A 25246-nucleotide genomic window follows, 5' to 3' on the forward strand; every position below is an offset into this window, starting at 1 on the left:
GTTGGATTTTTCATTTCAGGGAACAGATTTGAAAGCTTTTTTGCATGTGTGTTTGATATTTTTAAATTGTTAAATTTCTTCACACACAAAGAATATGCATAACATACATAAAGGTGTAAATCAGGGGTTGTCAGCCTGTGATCCATGAGCCAGATCCAGCCCGCTGCCTGTTAAAGTCTTATTGGAACATGGCCACACTTATTTATGTATTGTCTGTGCTGCTTTTGTGCTACAATAGCAGAGTTGAGTGGTTATGACAGAGACCGTATGGCCTGCAGAGCCTGAAATATTTACTGTCTGCCTTTTACAGGATAAGTTTGCTGACTCCTCGTGTAAATAATAATAAAATGAATTGCACGTTGCACAGTGAAGACATAGATATCGTCAGTATCTGTGAAGCCCTCCCTGGGTACCCATTTTCAATCTCATCCCCCCTCCTTTCCCATCAGAGATGCCTCACTGGATTTTTCCAGTCAGATTCAGAAGCCAAACAACTTAGAGTTGTACAAAGAGAAAGCCAGCAATCACTCTCTGTCCTTAACTTTATCCCCAGAGTAACCAGGGTTATTAATTTGCATATTCTTTCACACTTGTCTCCATGTTCATGCAAAGCATAGATGCACATTTATGTGCCCACAGTTTCTCAGTAAATTATAAATTTACTTGAGGTAATACCACTAAGCAACCTTTTTGAGCACTTGCTCTTTGTCAGGCATTGTGCCAACCACTTTACATGCGTTATATAATTTCTTCTTAAAATAGCCCTGTGAAATAAGTGTTTATTATCTCTGTTTTATAATTGAGAAACGTCAGATAGCAAGGGCCAAGCCAGAATTCAAATGCAGCTTGGTCAGTACGAATCTCTCCCATTCCTGTGGCACTTTTCAGTTCCCAAAGAATTGTCATAGGCGTTCTCCTGGCTGATGGTCACGAGCCTGAGAGGTGAGAGAGGCAGAGATTTGTCTTGACGTTTGACAGGAAGAAAATGAAGCTTGGAAAACTGATGTGTCTAAGATTTTCAGGCAGTAGTGACAGGTAAAACTTGAACCCAGGCCTCCTGACTTTGTTTCTATTCCCCGTGTGCTCCTAGAACACCTTTTGTCCTCCTCTTCTGGGACTAGAGTGTTTGACTCCAGCCTCTGTGGTTCTTTGCTCAGGAGAAGCTGCCTGGTTTGCAGAAATTGGGGCAGGTATAAGGCAGGGAGCCTTTGGATTTTCTAGCCTTACAAGCTAGAAGTTTCTGGTACAGCCTTTATTTGTAAAGCCGCTTGTTACCCTAGATTCCCTGCTCCTTTCCTCAGTTTTCAGTCATCTCCCTTTCCCCATCAAGGCTTCTGCCTGTGACTGGACAGTTCCTGTGGGTGCTACCCTCTCAGATGGGACCTTTCTCTTTGGACTGTTCTGATAGCTAGGTTTTCCATGTCAAGGCTGTCAACCCTTGTACACCTTAAAATTGCCTAGGCATTGGGCACATTCCCACATACCACGGGTGGAGATATGGCACTTGTGGGACAGAATTTGGCAGTCCCTCTTCCAGCAGTCCACCTTCCAGGGTCCATCCCAAAGATACACTGGCAAAACTATGAAAGACGTGTGCCCAGCAATATTCATTGTGGCATTATTTGTGATAGCAAAAATTGGAAATGACTGAAGCATCTGTGCATAGGGAACTGGTTGGATAGATGTGGTATGTCTTCGTAAGGGAGTACTTTTCAGTAGTACAGAAGGATGAGAGTGTACACTACTATGGAATGACTCCAGGAGATATTGCCAAGTAAAATAGAAAATAAGGTGGAGAAATATGTACAGTACTCTTACTTATTTAAGAAAGCAGGTAAAAGACACCCAGTGTTCATGAATTGGAAGACTTAATATTATTAAGATGTTAATACTTTCAAAATTGATCTGCAGATTCAGTGCAGTCCTTATCAGAATCCCAGCTGGCTTTTTTTTGCAGAAATTGACAAGTTGATCCTGTAATCCATGTGGAAATACAAGAGACCTAGAGTGGCCAGATTTTTAAAAGGCAGAAGAAAGTTGGAAGGCTTATAGTTTCAATTTTGTAACTTCAGACAAAACTACCGTAATCGACACCATGTGGTACTGGCATTAAGGACAGACAGTTGAATAGAATTATGAATCCAGAAATAAACCCATGTGTCTATGATCAGCTGATGTTCAACAAGAGTGCCAAGAGCATCTAGTGTTTTTTTCAACAAATAATGCTGGGACAACTGAGTATCTATATATATAAAAGAATGAAATTGGACACCTTAACTCTAAATGGAATACAGACCTAAATGTAAAGAGCTAAAGCTTTAAAACTCTTAGAGGGAAACATAGGTCTAAATCTTTCTGACCCTAGGTTAGGCAGAATCTTGTTAGATAGGAAACCAAAAGCACAAGCGACCGATTAAAAAATAGGTAAATTGAGCTTCATCAAAATTAAAAAATTTTGTACTTCAAAGGACACAAGAAAGAAAACCCACAGAATGGGAGAAAATATTTGCAAATTATTTATCTGACAAGGGACTTGTATCCAGAATATTGTTAAAAACTTACAACACAATACAAACACAACCCAATTTAAAAATGAACAGAAGATCTGAATAGCTGTATCTCCAGAGACGATGTACAGTCAACAAGCAAATGAAGATATGTTCAACATCACCAGCCATCAGGGAAACGCGAATCAAAACCACAACATACTGGGGCGCCTGGGTGGCTCCGTCGGTTAAGCGTCTGACTTCAGCTCAGGTCATGTTCTCACGGTTTGTGAGTTCAAGCCCCATGTTGGGCTCTGTGCTGACAGCTTGGAGCCTGGAGCCTGCTTTGGATTCTGTGTCTCCCTCTCTCTCTGCTCTTCCCCCACTCATGCTCTCTCTCCTTGAAAAATAAATAAACATTAAAAAAAAAAACACACAACATACCACTTCACACACACATTAGGATGGCTATCATTCAAAGACAGACCATAGTACGTGTTGAGCATGTGGAAAAAGTTCAAACTGCCCTATACTGTTGGTGGGATGATTAGTGGCCCAGTAGAGGTGGTGAGGTATTGACTCTGGACTCATTAGTTCACGTTTGAAATTTGCGCTCATGGTCTCTTGGAATTTGCTAACCTTGGGAGGGGCCGTCCTTCCGATGTCAGCAAGGCTCCAGTTGTGAGAGCATCAGATACAGAAAATAAAAAGGCATGATTAATACAAAAAGTAAACAAACAAAAGGTTACTTACTGGAAAGGGAGGGAATAAAGTAGAGAAAACAGGGACTTTTTTTTTTTTAAATAAATTTGACTTGGGAATTGTGTAAATATTTTACATTATTATAAGACAAAATTAAATTTCAAAAAAGGAGTTCCTAAAAAAGGAAAGTAAATGCTTAATCCAGTTGGTGACATAACCACACATAAAGGAGCAGTTCCAAGTGATATCATAATCTGTCTTCAGTCATCATGTCGGAGGTGTTGTTACTGCTGTTTTGGGACTGTTGTGTGTATAGTATAGGATAAAGCAAATAAGTAGTTAGGGTGGTGATGTTGAGAACTGGAACTTTTAGTGTGGGAGATGCAGATAGAAAATCTGTGAAGTTAACCCCAAACTTTGTGTTTTAAATTTTAAATTGGAAGCATCAGTATAAACTCATGATGTAATCTATCTTAAGAAAATTGAAACAGAAGTAAAAACTTCATGTCTAGCTCTGCTTATGGAAAAGGCCTAGAAAGAGTGTAGCAGTGAGCAGGCCTAGTGCCTCTGAAATCTATTTTTTTTTTGTTTGTTTATTTATTTTGAGATAAACCAAGCGTGAGCAGGGGAGGGCCAGAGAGACAGGAGAGGGAGAATGCCAAGCAGGCTCCACACGGTCAGTGTGCAGAGCCCCACTTGGTGCTCAAACCCATGAAACTGTGAGATTATGATGTGAGCTGAAATCAAGAGTCGGACAGATGCTTAACTGACTGAGCCACTCAGGTGCCCCTAAAATCCATTTTTTTTTTTCAACGTTTTTTATTTATTTTTGGGACAGAGAGAGACAGAGCATGAACAGGGGAGGGGCAGAGAGAGAGGGAGACACAGAATCGGAAACAGGCTCCAGGCTCTGAGCCATCAGCCCAGAGCCCGACGCGGGGCTCAAACTCACGGACCGCGAGATCGTGACCTGGCTGAAGTCGGCCGCTTAACCGACTGCGCCACCCAGGCGCCCCTTAAAATCCATTTTTTAATAAAAGCAGCTGGGGCTCTTTGGAGAGTTAGCTGACTCCAGGTCTGGGGCAGGTCTGTGTAAGATGAACATGAGACACCTCGTCATATCAAACAGAGGGAAGTTATGAAGGTCTACCTGAGTCGTGTCAAAAGAACTCAGAAACCATCTTCAGAAGGTCTCTACTGGCTAAAGAGACAATTTGAGCATCATAAGGGTAGAACTACAATGGATTGAAACACATCAATAAGTGTTTAATATATTCCGGTTCATATATCTATGAGTATCTATGAGTTCATAATGACATTAAAACGAAACTCATCAGTCACTTTGAGGGTGCTGGAGAACGATCTCCTAATTCAGAGTAACCATAGTGGATGAAGAGAGTTTCTCTGAAAGGAAATATTCTAGCTGATAAAAATAGAATACCACCATTTTGCAACCCCTTGGGAATTAATGACTCTCAGCAGTGATCACCAGTATCTGCCTACATTCCGAAAGAAATAACCAGACATTGCAGACTTCTTGATCAAAATCTCAAGTAATCTAAGCAAAAAATAATGCCACCCAAATCCAATCAGACCTTTAGAGCTTATTTTCAATCTAAAGGAAACACAGAGGCTGGAGGAACATGTTAAACAGCATGTGGGGTTGCAGTCAGTAAAACCTGTTACGGGAGAAACTACGCCCTTGCTACTTTTAGTGTAGTCCCATAGGTAAACAGGATTGCGAGCTTTTTAGAAATGGAGAATCTCACGCCCCATCCCGGACCTACCGAATCAGAGTCTACATTTTAATATGCTTTGCAGGTGATTCACATGTACAGTTCAAGTCTGAGTTGTACTGCTCTACAGGACAAATAATCCAGAGTCTCCAATAAAGAAATTGTAAGAAAAAAAATGAGATGGGGGAGCAACCTGTAGATTAAAAAGGATTTAGGAAGCATATCGTCATTCACAAGCAGAGACCCTTATTTGTATCCCATTCCAAAAAAGCCACACATTTTTAAATTATGAAATAATTGGGGAGTATTTTAGATCTACTTCAGAATAATCTGGGTGGTGGAAAGAGGAAGGTAGGTAGGGATTCACATGAAACGGAGTAGGCTATGACATGTTAATTGTTGAAGCTGGATAATAGGTACAAGGAAGTTTACTATTTTAATTTTGTATTTAAAATTATTTTTCTATAAGTTAAAAAAATTTTTTTAACATTTATTTATTTTTGAGAGACAGAAAGTGCGAGTAGTGGAGGGGAAGAGAGAGAGGGAGACTCAGAATCTGAAGCAGTCTCCAGGCTCTGAGCTGTTAGCAGAACCTGATGCAGGGCTCGAACCCACGAACTGTGAGATCATGACCTGAGCCGAAGTTGGACACTTAACCAACTAAGCCACCCAGGTGCCCCGTGTTTTTCTATAAGGGTTTAAAAAGGAGGGCCCACTAAGATGACTATATTCAAAAAGGTAATAAATATTGGTGAGGTTGTACAAAAAATTGGAACCCTTGTACATCGCTGATGGGAATATGAAATGGTATAACTGCTTTGGAAAACCATCTGGCAGTTCTTCAGAAGGTTAAACAGAGAATTATTGTATGATCTAGCAATTCTACTTCAAGGTATATGTATCCAAGAAAAATGAAAACATATATTCACACAGAAACTTGTACTTGAATGTTCATGGCAGCATTTTTCATGATAGCCCCAAAGTGGAAACAGCCCAAATGTCTTATCAACTGATGAATGGATACATACATAAATATAAAATGTGATGTATCCATATAATGGAATACTGTTCAGTTATAAGAAGAAATAAAGTGCTGATACAGGTTACAACATGGATGAATCTTGAAAAAGTGTTATGCTAAATGAAAGAAGCTAGTCGCAAAAGGGATGTATTGTATGATTTCATTTAGATGAAATGTCCAGAATAGGGCAGATCTGTAGAGACAGAAAATAGATGAACGGTTGCCAAGTGTTGTGGGGAGTTTGGGAAGGGACATGAGGAATGACTGCTGGTGGCTAGGGTTTTGGAGGGTGATGAAAATGTTCTAAAATTGTGGTGATGGTTGTACAACTCTATGAATACACTAAAACCCATTGAATTGTATGGTATGTGAATTATATTGGAGTAAAGCTATTATAAAAGGAAGGAGGGTGTTAACGCTGATAGCCATGCTCCAGGCTTCACCCAGCACTACTCAGAATCATTGGGAGGAAAGTTGCCTGGGTGATTCTAATGTGTAGCCAGGGCTGGGGACTGCTGTATTAGAAAGTTAGCTATTACGGATTATTAGAAGAGAGCTAAGATTGCCTATCTGACATGGTAGCCTGGAGGAGAAACCTCAGAGATGGCATTCTAGTTAACCCCTCTAACATGGAAGAGACAAAAATCTACAGTGGGGAGCCCTCTGGGTGCACACCATCTATTTCTGTAGTACTTAGAAGAATAGAGATAAACACGGAGTCCTTTCTCTTCTCCAGTAAGTCTGTTAGTTCAGGACTGGAAATCTTAGGTGTCACCCCTATAAGTGTTAGGGTTATTTGTGCCGCCAAGGGGTCTAGCTTCTTCTCTGTTAGAAGGGACATGAACTTTGTCGGTGGGATTTTGGATACTAAATCATCATCCAGGAGAAATGGTCTAAGCATCCAATTCTAAGTTTCTTTCTTCCAGAGAGTGTTCTAGATATTAGAAAGACTGTGATTTATAAAAAACAAACAAACAACAAACAACTTTTCCATTGTTACATTGCCCCAGGTGAGTAGAAGTGAAACCAGCCATATTTTTCCCATCTCTCTTCAAAAGCATTTATTAGGTGACAGGCTCCTGTATTATTGGACTGGGCAACAGAAGATGTGATAGATATGACGTTTGGCATTTATTTATTTATTTAATACTTATTTTGAGAGCGAGTGTGTGCTCGCACCTGCACAGGAATAGGAAAGGAGCAAAGAGGGAATCCCAAGCAGGCTCCGTGCCGTCAGCACAGAGCCTGATGTGGGGCTCTGTCCCACGAAGCATGAGATCAAGACCTGAGCCAAAATCAAGAGTCGATTGTTCAACCGACTGAGCCTCCCAGGTGTCCCTTGTGTTTGGCTTTTAAAGAGAAGCCATGGGGAACCAGCCTTGGATTTGGGTTTGACTGCACTTTGCAAATCATTGATGGCCCCAGACTTCGTTTTCTCAGCTGATGAATAAAGTTTCTACTGGGTTACTCCTGAAGCTTCTAAAATTTGTGGTTCACTATAATCTGTCTTTACAGACACTGTGAATACAGGATGGCGATAAGAGTTTGTGCTCTGGAGCCTGATGACCTGGCTCTGCCGTTTCCTGGCTCTGTGACTTTGGATAAGTCAGTCAACCTCTTTGCGCTTTAGTTCCCCCATCTGTATGTAAAATGGGGATTGAGAATAGCATTTACCTCATGATTTACTTTGCTGTAAAATGTTTGTAGTAGTCTAGCCTATCATTTTATTGATATTCTATCATTTTATTTAGGCAAGTTCTTTAGTGTAATTCAGGCATGATCAGAACTATCGCTTATTACCAGATACAATACCGTGTCTGTTATTCCATGTGATAGATCTTTATGGAAAGGCATAAAAAAAACCATATAAAAGTGTCTGGGCTGTACATAGGAGGTTTTGAATAAAAAAATTACTCTCTAATGTCTTATGAAGCATATTAGATGTCCTAATCCTGCTTTTTTCTCCCTGCCCTGTATGCTCATGTAGGTCAGTTCTCCTCGGGTCTCGGGGACTTGACATATCCCACATCTCCCAGCGTTTGGAGAGTCTCAGTGCAGCCACCACCTTTGAGCCTCTTGAGCCTGTGAAGGATACAGACATTCAGGTAAGAGCTGCCAGGTGCCAGGTCTGGTGCGGGTGGAACCCTAGCATGCAAACCAGGCTGAAGGCCCTGGACCTTTGTTGTCCAGGGCATGTAGGAATTTTAGATTTCTTTGTTAATTCTCTTCCCTAGAGATTAAGAGAATGGGAGACTCTGCTTTGGAGATATGGTGGGGAACATCGGTTACTTTCAGAGTGCTCTGAGAGGCTGAATTTAGGAAAGCAATTCTGACCTGTGCTTTTTAGATTATTGTAATTATGAGAACAGATTTTCCTTCCTTCCTTGGGCTTAATCCAAGGCACAGAGACATTAGTTATAAGTTTCTCTTGCTTTCTGTGCTGGATCTCAAATAATTTTACTCTTTGTCTTCCACATTTCTTTTCTACATCTTACTTGTATTGGTTGGCAAAGAGCTGGGGAAAACTTAGAGTACTGTTTACTGAAATGTACTCATCGATTTCTAGGAAGTATTTGGCTGCATTAGAGGCACCAGGAAATGGTCTAATAGAGCACTCCAGTCTCATTTAACCTAACATGCCACTGGCATAATTGATTGCTGTTTTAATCTAATCAGAAACTGGTATGTGCGTGTGTGTGCACGCACACACACAGATTGTTAAGGAAAACCTTGTGATTCATTTAGTTTTGAGGAATTGGGAGGCTGCATTCATGTTAGAGTGAAGGGACAGTGAACTGCCATTTTAATCATTGATTCACATTTGAAATGAAAGGATGCAGGTTCTACAAAGGCAAACCATTGTACAGATGGGTACTAATTGTGTTATTATTTGGGCTCAGTTTGAATTAATACTCTCTACCCACTATCCTTCCCAAGAACTATTTTTATCCATCTAATGGCCACCGTTCTACTGCATTTATTCCATTTCAGTAACTGAAAACCCTGTGTTTGTGTTGAGTTAAATAACTATAGATGTTATTTTTCCTGTTATTGATATGTTTCCATAGTCTTCAGTTTTTTTAAATCTTGTGTACTAAATCATATTTGCTTGTCACCTTATAGATGCCTGCTCATTTCCATGTAATCTTTTTAAATGTTTTAGTGTTTTATTTATTTTTGAGAGAGAGAGGGAGAGAAAGTGTGTGCGCTTGAGAGTGGAGGGGGCGGGGGCGGCAGAGAGAGAGGGAGACACAATCTGAAACAGGCTCCAGGCTCCGAGCTGTCAGTACAGAGCCCTACGTGGGACTCAAACTCACGAACTGGGAGATCATGACTGAGCTGAAGTTGGACGTTTAACCAACTGAGCCACCCAGGCGCCCCTCCATGTAATCTTAAAATGGCATGTGTGTGTAACTGTTGTTTCTGTTTTATTTTTAGCTGTACCTTTTTGTCCCTTCTCTTTTACTGCTTGATGCTCTATAAACTGATACTTATAACAAGGATGAGGTGGGCAAAAGGGATAGAGCTCAAATTAATTTGAATAATCATATATTTTGAAGAGAATCCCTAATAGTGTGGAAGAAGTGGCACTCGCTATAAGGTTGTGTGTGTGTTTTTAATGTTTAACATTCCAAAGAAGTTTTGTTTTTTTTTTTTAAACCACCAGCTTTTAAATGTTCTTTAACATATCTGTAATACATATTTGGAGTACTCAGCACATTTAGTAATGCACTTCATGAATTCCCTCTGATGTGGTACTCCATTTTTTTGATTTGAGATATTAATGACAGGTTTATAAATGTATCGAGTCATGATGATCTTCTAACCTTCTGTTTAATGCATGAACACTCTGCTTCAACACCCCCATTAGATGGTTTCCCAGCAGTGGATGCTCGGTCACATCAAAGAGAGTTTCTTAATTTGGAATGAGCATGGCTAAGAGTTTTGGTCCTGCACCACTGGGAAATCTTTGAACTTTGAGAGGAAGCGTGCTTCCATTTCAGAATTTTACCTCAAGCCTTTTCCAGAATAGCTCCAAAAATGCAAAATGGTCAATCCAAGAGAACTTTTGATGAATTGGGAATTGATCATCTAGACCTAAAGATTTAAGACTTACTATTTTCAAAATATTCTGTTGATTTCATCTTCTTGCCAACAAAGGCAAAGGAGAACTCAATTTAAGTTTTAAAGGGCTGAGGCCTTGGCTTTATCTGAGATGGTTCTAGTATTGATAGGGGTTAGAAGTTTTGTATTGTGGGGCTCACCCCGCCTGTACTTAAACCTCCTGTGCATACAGTATCTTCTTGTTTAGTACAAGAAGTGCACTTCTTGTTTAGTAGTTAGATGTAAGTGCCAAGTCAGCTTTCACCCTGAACATGGAGCATTCTTTCTTTTAATCCTTCTCATTGCATTGTTGGTGTTCCAAGAAGAGTCAACTTGGTCATTTTCAGTTTTTTGCTTTTACAAAAGCCAGATGTACTTTTCGACAGACTTTTTTTCTCATTTAACAGCTTTATTTATTTTATCTTTTTAAATGTTGATTTATATTCTAGAGAGAGAGTGTGCACGGGCATGAGGGAGGGGCAGAAAGAGAGAGGGAGACGGAGAATCCAAAGCTGGGCTCTGAGCTGTCAGTGCAGAGCCCACCTTGGGGCTCAAACTCATGAAATGAGATCATGACCTAGGCTGAAGTTGGACACTTAACCGACTAAGCCACCCCTGCTCCCCTTAACATACTGAGATACAGTCCACATACCATAAACCTAATGGACTTTTGTGTATAAATTTTTCCAACCAGGGCCGTTTTTGAGATGCGAATGCATCTTAATGCCACATGCCGAGTATCAGTCAGAGTGAATTTATTATGTCAGTTTATAAATTCGTAGAGGGAAATGCTGAAGGATCCTTTGATGGATGCTGTCCGAGACTTTGTACCACCCATTGTTTATATTATTTAGAAGGCTGGAAAGGCATTTCCCCATGTGTAGATATACATATAGATACGTGTGTAGTCCTTTTCCGTTTGATGAACATTGATTGTTTCCTTCTGTTTCTCATGGAAAGCGTGAAATTAATAGAGGATTTTCACTGTTGCTGTTTGGTTGTTTGTCACGACTGATGATGTTGGCATGCACTGAACATGCAATTTTAAAAGACTGTAGTGGCCAGCAAAAGTAACCTATTAAAAAAATTTACTTAAATCTGTATGTATGGCTAACGCTAGGAGAATTTTTTAAAATATATATTGGTTTTCTTTTTTGGAAATGGTTATAAAGAAGCCTGCATGTTTGTGTAATAGAGGTGAAGAGCAATGGCTGTTAACAGAGCAGGGCACCGCGATGACCGTACTGCTCTGTCCTAAGTTACTTCGTGGTGCTTGCAAGCACAGGCCTTCTCACAGAGATCCACGTGCTCACTTCTGTCTTTGGAAGAAAAATGCCAAGGGCAGGTTGCACATCTTTACTATGATCTGAACGGACGTAATGTACCACGGATGATGTGTATTATATAGTAATAAGGTGCGAATTTACACAGTTTGGTTGTATTGTGGGCTTTTCACTAAATTACATGTATATTTCAAGAAGGCTGTGCGGAAATTGCCTGAGTTGGCCGTAAAAATGGGAGCTGCAGTTTCTCTGCATTAGGCTCTATTACTTCCAAATGGCATGGGACCAAAATATAATAATGTTATTGCTAAACTTTATTGTATTAGATTCCTAGGGCGGTCACAACAAGTTTCCACAAACTTAGTGGCCTAAAACGTTAGCAATTTCTCCTCTCACAGTTCTGGACTCTAGAACTTTGAAATCAAGGTGTTGGCAACACCATGCTCCCTCTGAAGGCTGTAGGGGAGAATCTTTCCTTTTGTAACTTTTGGTGGCACCAAGCTGTTTCTTAACTCCGGTGTCTTCCTCCATCTCCACAAGATTTTCCTCCTCTGTGTCCAGTCTCCCTCTCCTTTCTCTCATAAAGACACCAGTCATTGGGTGTAGGGCCCATCCTATATCCAGGATGATCTCATCTTGGGATCCTTATCTTAATCACATGTGCAAAGATCATATTTCCAAATAAGGTCATATGCACAGGGACTAAGAGTTAGGATTTACACATGTCTTTTTGGTGGGGGGGACACAGGTCAATCCACTACACGTACAGTGCCAGAATTTTTAAGACTAAATTAACCATAATTAATGAAACATCATCAAATCTAATTCTTTCATAGCTGTATGGAGTATTGGGCTAAGACATCTATTGCTAGTTGTTCCAGTGATTGCAGACCTCAACCAGATATCTGATCTCGCCCTCATCATTCTCTTTGGGGCCTTTGGGAGGACCCCTATCTGACTTCAGAGTTTAATAGTAGTTACTCTTTCCAAACAGACTAATGCTCCAATGCGTTTAACATCTTCCGTTTTCTTTCCTTTTCTTTTAAGTTTATTTATTTGTTTTGAGAGAGAGAGAGAGAGAGAGAGTGAATGAGTGCGCGTGAGTGGAGAAGGTCAGAGAGGGAGAGAGAGAATCCCAGGCAGGCTTCATGCTGCACGGGGCTTGATTTCATGAACTGTGAGATCATGACCTGAGCCAAAATCAAGAGTCAGACGCATAACTGACTGAGCCACCCAGGCACCCCAAGATATATCTATAGAGACTTTTTTTTTTTAAATTTTTTTTTTCAACGTTTATTTATTCTTTTGGGGGACAGAGAGAGACAGAGCATGAACGGGGGAGGGGCAGAGAGAGAGGGAGACACAGAATCGGAAACAGGCTCCAGGCTCTGAGCCATCAGCCCAGAGCCTGATGCGGGGCTCGAACTCACGGACCGCGAGATCGTGACCTGGCTGAAGTCGGACGCTCAACCGACTGCGCCACCCAGGCGCCCCTATAGAGACGTTTTTAAAATAGAAACAGTTTACTTTTCTAAAGCATTACATACTAGTGTTTAGAGTATGTATCGGTTGGATTAACTTGTGATACTTTACTGCAGTGTGGGGAATAAACTTAAGAATTCCCTGAGCTTGCACCAATGGGTTAACAAGGCATAAAGAATTAGACAACCATAGGATGTACACACCCAAGTTTGGGTAAACAAGATTAGATAAACGGGGCAAAGGCCCCCAGTATAGGACAAAGGTATAGGAATAGGGAATCTCAGGATGAAAACATCCAAGATGAGGTACACAAGATTAGGTATTCTGGGTGGAAACACCCCCCAACTTAGTACAATAGCAGAAAGCTGCTTTCACTGGAAGGAAGGACCAAATTAGGTAAATGGGTAAATAGGGCTATAGACTGCTGCAGGGCGAAGTTGCCCAGAGCAGAGCTAGTTAGCAAAAGAAAGGTGCCTTGTTGACCCTGAGGTAGCATGCTTTGTCTTTCTTGTCCCCTAGACCAGTTTAGGTAAACAGAGGTGGTGCCTCACTTCTGCTGTAAGTAACCTCCCGCCTGTGCCAGGATTTTCTTTTGTATTAACCCAAACCCTTAACACCACCTATCTTCAAAACCCCCTTTTCCCTCACACCCATGAGTTAATGTTCATGATTTCATTGTTTCTTTGTGCACGCCCATCACCACGTTTGTCACCACATTTCTGTCTTCTGATCCTAACAGAAACAGAGCAAGGACCCTTAACTCGGGGCTCTTGTCTCCTCTTGGACGTTAGCCTCTCTCGCATTTTTAATCCTGCATCCCGCTTTCTTGCTGGACAAGAGAGAACTCCAGACTCAGAGTCTGCAGTGGTAGCCAGTGGTAGCACACTGCAGTAGAAGGAGCTGTCTTGTGTGTGTGCATGCATGCATGTGTGGGTATGTGTGTGCATGTGAATATTTGGACTTCAGCCACCTGTCTTTAGCCTAGAGTAGTGCCTCTGAAATGTCCAAGGCCTCACTTGTGAGGCTCTCCTCATGTGCGCCTCTTTCGCGGCCTTCTCAGATCTCTCCCCACAGCCTACAAATGCAGTGTGTCCGTTTTATTGCCTAGGAAAAAAACCAAAACTTTCCAAATGTTTCCCCACAAAGTAAACAGAAATTGAGCTTATGTTCGAATTAATTTAGCAGTCCATTTGGATCTTACATAAGTGATTCTTATCTATTCAGATCCTTCTACCAAAAAACAAAAAAACAAAAAAACCCCAAAACACAAAAACCCAAAAAGACAAAAGCAGAAAGAAGGATCCTGTACGGAAGTTCTTCATAATCTGTGTAAATTTCCAGATGGAAATCTGTCCTGCCCTGTATGAGTAAAGAGAAAATGAAGTCTTAAATGGTTGATAAAATAACTGTATCAAAATTGGAGCCAGAGAAACTGATTTATCAATTACAAGGCTAATGATGCAATAATAATTCACTTGTCAGACACTTGTCTTGCCTACCACATTGCATCCGTAATAAAATATTCATTGTTTCCTTCCTTTTTCTGCCCTTGGCCTTGGCAATGTAGAGTATGCTCAGACCACTCTTAGCTTATGTTTTATTTATTTATTTTTTTTAATTTTTTTTTTCAACGTTTATTTATTTTTTTTGGGACAGAGCGAGACAGAGCATGAACGGGGGAGGGGCAGAGAGAGAGGGAGACACAAAATCGGAAACAGGCTCCAGGCTCTGAGCCATCAGCCCAGAGCCTGACGCGGGGCTCGAACTCACGGACCACGAGATCGTGACCTGGCTGAAGTCAGACGCTTAACTGACTGCGCCACCCAGGCGCCCCTCTTAGCTTATGTTTTAAATAATCAGAAGAAACTAAATAGCTTTAGTAAGTATAAAAATGAATCACTGCTTGTGTAACCCATTATCACCTAAATTGTTATTTTCCCGGTTTATCTTTTAATTTTATATCTTCGGAATTAAGAGACTGCTGCTAAAATGGAGCTATATATAACAGCTAAGCAGAAAAGTGGTTGTGTTGCTTACTAATTGTGTGTTTGTAGTACTGGCAAGTTGTTAGTGGGGAATTGGTTCCAGAAATCCTGTGGCAGTTTGTTTTGTTGGAAAGAGGGTCAGACTTGCCTAGAGTGATTAGTGTGCTAATAGCAGCTCTTCAGGAATATTACTGGCAAAATATTAATATTGAGGAAGAAGTGTGGTAAGCTTTCCCTCGCTTAAGCCAACTGCGGGAAGGTGCAGTCTGAAGGGATGAACGATATCTGAACTCTGGGATTATTTTTAAGTAGCCCTTTTCATTCGTTTCTAGAAATTGAAACTACTGAGCATGCATACCGAGGACAGGTCTGACCAGAGCTGCTTTCGTAAATTTAAGGAAGAGATGGGGTTCGTTCATTAAGAGTTGCATCTGTTTGCATGCTGATAATTTGTGTAATAGTCCTGAGAAATGTTTTAAGTGGGCAAAATATACCTAGCTCCCCTGTTGTTTCAGCTGTTAGTATGCCTGAGCAGGCTTTTCTGTGGTGGTGATCTAGCCCACATTGGATGATTAGAATTTTTGAATTGATGGCACCCTGAAGGAATGAGATCTTGCTCTTTAATTGTTCTCACGTAATATAAAAATATAAGAGAATCTAAGAGCGTGAAGGTTTTTAGTTAAGCATTTGTCTTTATTGACCTATTTGCTTACATTTCTCTTGCCCCTAAAAGAGTCAGTGGGAAGTTGATGGTAACCTTTCTTTTGAATTTTTAGAGGACTTTAATGGATATTTGAATCTTGCCCTTTTGGAGCTTTGTAACAGCTGCTTATCCTGGACTTAAATCAAACAACCTATAGTTAATGTCTTGGGTTCACACTAGCTAATGAATCCAATTCTCATGGGATCCAAAGCCCTGCTAGCTGGAGAGAAACCTTTTCCTGGAACAAACACCAGGTACGTTTTAGGCCAGCATTCAGTTGCAGTGGCCAGACTGCATATGGAAAAGACCTCCATTTCACTGTGCCTCAGCTTCTTGTTCAGGGCGGTCATGGCGCCAGGCTTTGTCTCTTGTGTGAACACTGCAGTGTCCGCGTCACTCCCACTTAACAAACATATTTGCTATTCCTTGTCGCTAAATCCTGACCCAGGGTAAATCTCAGAGCTGGTAAAAACCAGTAAACATGTAAAAAAGAAAAAAATAGTGTCTTCCCAGAAGCCGGTTAATATGCCATCCTGTTTTGTGTTTGTAATTAGGTATTCTGATCCTGATTACTGGGGTAAGTACTGAAATGATTTAATTTTTCTGCCTGTCTGTGATAAGGGAAAAGGTAGGCATTGTGGTCTGGTGGAAAATATGCAATTACATTAAAGTATCCTGTGAATGGAATTAAAAATGGTAACTTTGGAATAAAAATGGGTGTTAAAGGCGTCGTCTGTGGAAAATGTGAAAAACTGCTTTTATGTGAGCCAAGGATATAAGATTTCAGCCTTTTTACTTATCCATTCACACTTACTCCTGAATGCAGGGCTTTCAGAACAAGCAAGTAAATGGATGCTGAATGCGTTCTGAGCAAGCAGGAAATGACAGGCTTCTTTGTCTTCTCAGAGGTTTCTTATATCCTGTAGTGAGCAAGGGAATATCAATTACCAACTAAAGAAGAAAGAAGTTGGAATGGTTCTGTAGAAGTGTTTTAGAAGAAGCCCATGGCTAAAATATTTATCTAAGAATTTAATAGAGCACTTCAAATATTGGCCAGGCCCTGGTGCCTTTGAACCAGCGTTGAGTCATCCCCTCCCTCCTTCATGAGCTGTCTCTTAACCTGCCGATATCTATTGATGCCCCAGCACTGTGGAGACGGGGAGCATATATTGTCATCTTCAGTCTGGTGTCTTTAAAAGTTGCTTGGTTTCAGGAACCAGAAATGGGCATGTCTTTTCATCTGCTGACCTATTTGATACTGGAGTGAGTGTAATTTAAATGGGAGTTAAAACCTCATTGAATATCGAACACATTACTGTAGACCAGTCCGTCGTTCTCAAATGGCAGCCCTTGACCCTGTGTATCACTTTGATCCGCTTGCTGCGGCACCCTGTGATCTCTTACTTCCGTTTTGGATTGTTCGATCTGAAGCTTTCCAGGCCGGTAGCCTGATGTGGCTCCTTCCATTGTTATCAGTTGCAAAGTGTGGTTCTTCGGTTACAAAACTCTGGGGTCCAGGTTCCTACTGTATCCACTAAAAATCCACATTCTGTGAAGGAAGTGAGAGGGAGCTCAGACAGGGGAGACCCCTGGTTTTGCTTCTTTTTGTTTGTTTGTCGGGGACCAGGAACAGAAGAAGCTGGGAGAAAGTCTGGGCAACATCCTTCACGGACAAGACCTGTATTAGAATTTCTTTTGCTGCAGAGCTCTCAGAACTAGTATGTATTGCTTTCTTTTTAAGCTTTTCCCCCGTTTCACAGATGCTTGGCTTCCATCTTGTACTTCAGATATGGAGAGGTTCAGTGAGCCCCTCAAGCTCAGGTTGCTGGCAGCCGAGCCGAGACTAAGGCCCTCAGTTCTGACAGCCCCAGGTCTGCAACGCTAACAACGCCACTTTAATTATCTTGGAGGACGGAAGGGCGAGGCCTTGCCTCTCACCGTGGAGTGGCTGTGAGGCTGAGATGCCATCAGCCAAATCCTGCCTGTGCTTTTGAGAGAACCGCAGCCCTGGAAGCACTGCCCAGAGGCTGCTGCGCGGGGCTGGGCGTGACACGGCTTCCAAGAACTTGTACAGAAAGAAGCCTGGTCATATGGAACATATTTACAACCAGCACCAGGCAATTCATTTAATTTATAAAACAAAGGGGAGGATTAGGCCAGCAGAATGCAAGTGGGAGGGTGGATTTACTGACTGATTTTTATTATTACTACCTGATTTGGTCTCTTTCTTTGAGTGACATGAGCAGGATATGAGGGAGAGTTTCCTGTACTCCTCCCTTTTCTTAAAAAAAAAAAAAAAAAGTTTGTGTATTTTAAAATGCTGTCACTATCTTAGGGACAGGCTGAAATGACCATGAAGGTTATAATGTGCTTGATTTGTTCAAGGTACCAAAATAATCTGGTGTGGTATTATCTGGGAGCACTTTGTCTTCTGCCAGGTTTTCTCTTATCCACGGTGCATATCAGTCTCCCATATTGTATCAGATAGGACCAGCGCAGGACCTGGGGATCCTTGGTTCATGGGCATTCACAGTAGCACTTAGTTCTGTGACGGGGTCCCAAACTGTCCCAGCGGTCTTCACGGCGAAGAAGTATAGTGGTTGGTGTTTTTCTTTTGGAAGGTGTTTACTGAATCGGTGCCTCCCAAATGAGTTTGTCTTAGGCTGAGAGATGCTCTTAGAAAAATACAGTACAAATGAATTACTAGGAGAAAAAAAATGAAATAAAAGACATGCGAAGGATAAGCCTTAGTTTTTCTAATTAAATTCAGTAGACATAAAATTACTCCATCAGCTTGCTATAAAAGTTCTAAATGCTTATTCTCTGTTTTTGTACTTACCTGCTGCAGACCAGGCACCACCTATTTGGGGACTGGTGCTCCTTCAACCACACTTTGAGTAGCGCTAGTTTAAATAGTTGTATTTCCACCCCCCCCCCCAACCTATCCTCTTTCTCCCTTTCCTTCCTTACTTTTCTTCCTTTCTTTAGTTTAAGTGTTTCCTGCTGGCGTAGTGAATCAGGGCACTAAAGACAAGTTTTAATTCCTATCTTCTGTTTTAGCCCAGCTAATATTGAGGAGGCAGAGCTAAGGTTTACTGAACATTTATTTTGTCAAGACACTATACTGGGGGGCGCCTGGGTGGTTCAGTCAGTTGAACGTGCGACTTGGTTCTGCTTCAGGTCACGATCTCAAAGTTCATGAGTTCAAGCCCCATATCAGGCTCTGTGCTGACAGTGCAGAGCCTGGTCGAGATTCTCTTTCTCCCTCTCTCTCTGCCCACCCTCTGCTTGCGGTCTCTCTTTCTCTCTCTCAAAATAAGCAAACTTCCAAAAAAAAAAAAAAAAAAGACACTGAACTAAACACTTCCTGGGTTTCTGGTAACTATTTCAGGCGTATACTATTGTCAGCTGCATTTCACTGATGGGGAAACCTAAGGCCTGCAAAGGCTAGATATGCCAGACTTGAACTCCCTTCTGTTGGTTTGAGTTCAGTACTATGCCCTTAGTCCCCTAGGTTTTAAATTTCATTTGTAGGTCAAAGCTGTTTGGTAAAGAAGTGAATTTTCAAGATATATTTGAAAGAGTAAAGTAGTTGAAGTATTTTAGTAGAAGTACTGCTCAGTGATTGCTCATTTAGAGCAAAATAAAGGCCAGAAAGCCTACAGTGAATGGATGTGGTGGGTATCGCACTTATTTATATATGCTTAGTAGTCAAATCATGTTGACTGAGGGACAAAGCTGGAACATGCTTTCTAAACCTTTACACAAATCCCTGCTGGTTTGGGGTGTTGGGGGTGGTGGGGGGGGGGAGAAGTTTTGCAGGAAGGCCAAACCTGTTTCATCCGTTTATCTCCAGGTGCTTGCTTTTTTGCCATAGTTTTGTGCTTGCTGAGCTGTCAGTTTAATTTACTGTCTAAAGCTCAGCCTATTATTCCTCGGGTTTGCTGCCCTACAGGTATACTGTAAAAGGTTTCTGTGAAATCCTAGAGTAGCTTTTAGTTTCGAAATGCCAATGCTTTGTGCTTGTGAAAATAGGTTGTGTTCAGCTTCTTGCTTGATCATCTTTGTTTTGTTTTGCTTTGCTTCTGAAGCGGAGCTCAAGTTAGAAGAATGATGCTAGAAGCAATTTAAAGGGCACATCCAGTTTTTTACTGTAATCCTGAACTATTGATTGTTGACTTATTTGTAGGTTTAATGCAGACCCATTTCCTTACTTAGCGTCTGACTGGCCATTAAGCTCTGGCAGTGTGCCGGAATGTTGAAATCTTGCATCTTATAATATGATTTGGCTGTCTAAGGGTATTATGTGTGTTTGGTTTTTATGGACACACACAAGGCCCTTAACTCTGTGTGTGCTCCAGAATACAGGAAAGAATTTCTCTACAGCGAAATTACTCCTGTCTAGGAGACAACACAACAGTGAGGTGACCTGGAGTCGTGTAGATTGGTGCTCTTTGGACTACCTGGCTCTTGAAAATAAATACAGACTAACATAGCGGAATCTCGAGGAGAAGGCCAAGCAGGGAGCTGAAAAGACATGGTGGTGATCCATAGTAGGGCACAGTTAGGCACTCCCGTGTAGGTAGCCCTCAGCGTGTGCCTGGTGCCACTCTCCTTGTATGAAGTCGGAATTAGAGTCTAGCCGAGGGGCTGGTAAAGAAAGTGTTCTTACTGAGGGAGCTAGGCTTAGAGAGGCTGGAGGAGAAGTAATCATTGTCTGCAAAAGACTTTTACCCTCCTCTTTCATGACCTAGACACCTCTTGACTGGAAGAGAGGGTGAAGCCCGAGGGAGTTAACTAACAAGAAAACATTAAATTTGGGATTTTGAGAGTGTGAATAGGAACTGAATGGCTTTAGAGAAAATCCGGTTTTCCCCCTAATTAAAAAAGTAAGACATGCTTAATTCAGAGAACTTGGAAAATGGCCCCCAAATACACTTTCTTGACTGGCTGTATTGCCCCTCCAAGTTGTCCGAACAGCCGGCATTTGGAAGTGTTGGATTGTTTTGACCAGGTAGTTGAGATTATAGAACATCAGTTTGAAGTGACAAGGAAAATTGATTTAATGGAGAGATGATGGATTAGTCCATGAAGTATGTGTTAGAGATCGGCTGTAAAAGTGACCCTCATAGTTCAGAATTGGTCAATTCTTCCAAAACGACATATGGTCCTTTCCTTTATTCTGTAAAAGTAAAGCTTCCTAACGTGTGAAGGGGGATCTGAGACATGGCCGGTTTTATGAATAACTATTATGTCATTTTACTACTCCCCTCAAACCATTTGAAAGAATGGTTATCTGTGACTTTGTCCTAATTTGGAAGATGTAGGGGAAAGGAACAGGCCAGGACTATTATGTGAACTTTGAGTGGTACACCATAATAACTCTTCCATTTGTGTGATACTTTGCAGTGGGCTTTGCCCATCACCGTCTTCTTTCTCGTGGTGGAATGGGTTGGATGGGTGTTGGCATTCTGTTTATTTAGAAGGAGAAGATACTGAAACCAAGATGGAGAGTTTACTTACTATGTAAAGGTAGAACTTGAACCCAGACACTTTTTAAAAATTATTTATTTATTTATTTATTTATTTATTTATTTACTTATTTATTTTTTTATTTATTTAGAGAGCACAGGCGGGAGAGGAGGAGAGACAGAGGGAGACACAGATTCCGAAGCAGGCTCCAGGCTCTGAGCTGTCAGCACAGAGCCCGATGTGGGGCTCAAACCCACCAACCGTGAGATCATGACTTGAGCTGAAGTCAGACACTTAACTGACTGAGCCACCCAGGCACCCCTGAACCCAGACACTTCTTAATGCATTGCCCTGTGTCCTTTTTTTTTTTCTTTAAATGTTGTACTTATCCTTGAGAGATAGACACAGCATGAGTGAAGGAGGGGCAGAGTGAGAGAGGGACACAGAATCTGAGGCAGGCTCTAGGCTCTGAGCTGTCGGCACAGAGCCCGACACGGGGCTTGAACTCACAAGCCGTGAGATCATGACCTGAGCCGAAGTTGAACACTCAGCCAACTGAGTCATCCAGGTGTCCCTTGTCCTGTGTCGTCATTATTGTGCCTTGTTCAGGAAGGCATGGGATGAGGGTAAATTGAAGTTTGTTTTTTTGTTTGTTTGTTGTTTTTGCAAAGACACTAAGCTAGGTCTTTTGTCACTGGTCATTTCTTGATGTTTTGGTCTTATCTTTCCTTTCAGACCTTTCTTTAGCTGTTTCTTTGAAGTTGCGTTTCTGTTTATTCCTTTCTGTGTGGAAGATTTGCAAGTTGACTAAATCAGTTGTAGAGACGAAAATGTTAGAAGAGTAATACCATAAACTGAATGGTGGCAGACCTCACTTTTCCCATCTGCGGTACACTTTGGAACAAAAACGATACTGATGTTTGTTGCTGCTGCTGAATAGTTTCCAAATGCCCTTTCTGTGAAGGGGCTCAGTCCCTTGAGACTTGTCATACTAGCTAGAGCCTATCAGCCTTGTTTTTACTGTCTGAGTAGGTCTTTGGTGCCAAGCAACTGCCAAGTGGCCAACTGGAACGCATGTCATATTTGAAACTTCGGGTGGATTGGACTCTCAGAATTGAGAGCTCATTAGGGGTGAGGTTTTCTGTTTTTGTTTTTGCCAGCTTTTGCTTTCTATTCTCCCTCCCTCCTGGTTTCTTTCCTCTTTAGGCTATCCTCCCTTCCATTGTTGTTGTCTGTTCTTTTTATCTTTTCTCCTCTCTTCCTTTCATTCTCACTTTGTTTCTGTCCTTTGCGTCCCACTTTCTCTGCTCCTCTCCCCCCGAACGTTTCAGACTGGCTGTCCCATCAGGAGCAGCTATTGCTAATGGGGCAGTGTACCTCCTTTTCCCCAAGCATCTATTAGCTGTGAAGTCGTGGCTGTTAGGATGGTTCCTGCAGCCTTGGAGCGTGTACGGCCACAGCTGTCTTGCAGTAGGGAGCGAGCCTGGGCCGGGTGAGAGCTGGGTGCTGTGTGAGCCTGGCCTTGCTGGCTGCCTCTACCTCACATCTCTCATTACTTCTGTTTTCAATTGCATTTGCAAACCCCCAAAGAAACGGAATTTAGTTTTATCCGTCTACTTAACTTGCTTATATTTTGCTCTTTTAACAGAGCAAGGCTGATGTTCAAGTGCATTTCCTTATATTTGGCCCTTTCCTATAGCCTCTGCTGATACTCTGCTTTTGTTTGTTTTATTTTTCGTGCCTGACTCAGTTTGATATTGAAGATATGTAAGAATTTTCTCTACGTAGCGAACTAAGGTTTTGGGTGAGGGTGTTACAACCTTTCATTCTTTTTGAGGATTGGTTTTACATTAAAGCCAGGTCCTAAGAAGAGGGAGTTATGGGGAAGAAAATGACCAAAAGAAGGAGAATATTTGAAATTCTTTCTCATGTTTCGGGAATTAAGTTATAAATTAATCTAGCTCCCAGTTTCATATGTGTTCTTCACCATTTGTTAACTATTCATCCAACTAGCTCATTTCTTGGTGGGGGAGGAGGAGTGTTAGGGAATGGGGTTTATTTTGGAGCAGCAGACATATTGCAGAGCCCTTCAAGGCATCTAAGTTTTTCACTGGGGGTTAAGAAGGGAAAGGAGCTGCAAATCTCATCTCTGTTTTTGTATTAGCTTTCTGCCTCAGGTTGGTTTTAATTTCCTACTCCATTCCTCTCATGCCCTGAATGCCTTTGGCAAACAGAAAGCCTTTGTTGGTTATTCTAAAGGGTGGTGCCCAGACTAGCAGCATCAGCATCACCACAAATTAATTAGAAATGCAGATTCTCAAGCCCCACCCCAGACCTACTAAATCCAGATTTCTGGAGGTGAGGCCCAGAATCTGTTCAATAAGCCCTCCAGTTTGAGATGGACCAAATTAAATGATGACAGAAGTCTAGTGTAGGTATATCCTGCTTCCCTGGCCATCCCTGCCAACTTTTAAACTTCATCCACCTGTGGACCAACCCTGAACTTGGAGCCTGCAAAGCAGTGTGTTTATCTTTTCAGTGTTTGAGTCCATCAAGAATTTGTAACCACCCCTGTTTGTATCTTTGTTTCATGAAGGACACAATGATCAGTAAAATATATCTGAAAAACATATATATATTAAAAACTTATGACTTCTAATTGGTCATTGATTACTTTTTCACTATGGAGGTATCGACTCTGAGACTGAGGCTGTAGCTCAAAATACACTGCCTAAAAAGCAGTCAGAGCCCAGAGGGGAATGAAGAAGAGAGGGAGACAGGAAAGGGAAGTGGAGGGATTAATAATCCCATCTTTGTTAATCATCATTATCCTCTCTGATCGCTGTGAGCGGATGTGCTGTTGCTTCTGCAGATGTTAATAATTCATGGATGGACTATGCCAAAGGGAGGCCTTAAATCTGGTCTCTCAGCAGATTAAATACACCGTCTGCCATCAGTAGGAGCCAGGAGAGATGAAAGATGGACTTGTTGTTTTTATTCATTAACCTGATTTTCTCTGCCTTTCTCTTCAGCTCCTCTCATCCTCATTTTGTTTACCTTTTCATTTGCTTCTCTATGTGCCCTCCTCCTGCATTAAGTGAGTCCTGGGGATCTTGGTTGGGTCTATTGTTAATGACATTAGATTTTACTTTTCCTTCCCTGCTAGTAACAACAGATGCCGTGAGAGAAAGCAGAGAGGCAGAATAAGTATTTCCTTGGAAATGTCTAAATCAGTCTGCATATTTGAAAAATGTATTAAAATGTGCAGCCTGTGTCTTAGAAATCATTTGAAATGGCTTCTCTTTGTTTTGAAGAGTAATTCTATTATATAGGCAGTTGAAGACACACATAACATTCTTACTCCACGTAGGTCTGGTGTCATTTCCCCGTGTTATAGATGAGGAGACTGAGACACGAAGTGAATGACTTGTGTAGGGCTACCTAGAAGCCGGTTCTTAACTCCAAGACCAGTACTTTCCACTAGACTTAATTACCTCTTCCTTTTAGAAATCATATGTAGATAGCCTTGAGAGACGTTTTATCAATATTTCACCATATTCATTTCGTTAGTAAGGCTTAAACAGAAATTAATTAGATTAAGTTCGAATAATACATGGGTAGCCAGCTTCATAAGGAACACTTCCGATTAAACTCTAAATGTACATTTGCCAAGAAGCACCACAGTCAGAGAAGGTTGATGACAGTCTGCACTTGTGTAAACATTTCTGGAGCTTCTGATTAACAACCCTCAGCAATTTATAGGTTAATCAATAAATATATGATAAGCACTCAACCCTGTGCATGAATGAAGCTTTGTTAAGCACCCTAAGTGGATATGAGACAGTCCCTATCTTTAGTGGATTTTCAGTGTTTTAGGTTTGCCTGAGGGGATTTGCTTACCCGCAATGCCCCACTATCAACTTAAGCGTGCAAGATGGCAAAGTAGTAGAACTGGAAATGTTGAAGCCACCACGGTAGCTTGCTGGAGGACTTAGTGGTAGGAAGCATGTTAATAAAACTGGACCATTGTCTTTAAAATGACTTCCACCCATGTCACTGCTGGAAGGCTGGTGGAGAGAAGAATGGTATGGGAAAAGCAGATTTTAAAATCAGGCTAATTTTCATAAAAAATTTCAGAATTGCAGGTCCTTTGTGTTCCTGTTGTAGAGGTGAGAGGCGTGCAGCACAGAGATGAAAACCTGACCGGGTGTTTTATAAGGCATCATAAGTTCCTGGGGCCGAGACAGGGCCACCTGTCTCGCTTGCCTTTGT

At 41.5% G+C, this 25246-nt stretch overlaps 1 protein-coding gene across 1 annotated transcript in view; it reads left to right on the top strand.

Annotated features, from left to right (window-relative positions):
- Positions 1 to 25246, top strand: part of NUP93 (nucleoporin 93) — a 104831-nt gene that overhangs the window by 21715 nt on the left and 57870 nt on the right. The window contains exon 3 of the mRNA XM_040498062.1: positions 7933 to 8050. Within this exon, the coding sequence (XP_040353996.1) occupies positions 7933 to 8050 (118 nt within the window). The remainder of the gene's footprint in view (positions 1 to 7932; positions 8051 to 25246) is intronic.

Source organism: Herpailurus yagouaroundi, unplaced genomic scaffold, assembly GCF_014898765.1.
Source record: "Herpailurus yagouaroundi ecotype Mexico unplaced genomic scaffold, PumYag 190, whole genome shotgun sequence".
Classification (NCBI taxonomy): domain Eukaryota; kingdom Metazoa; phylum Chordata; class Mammalia; order Carnivora; family Felidae; genus Herpailurus; species Herpailurus yagouaroundi.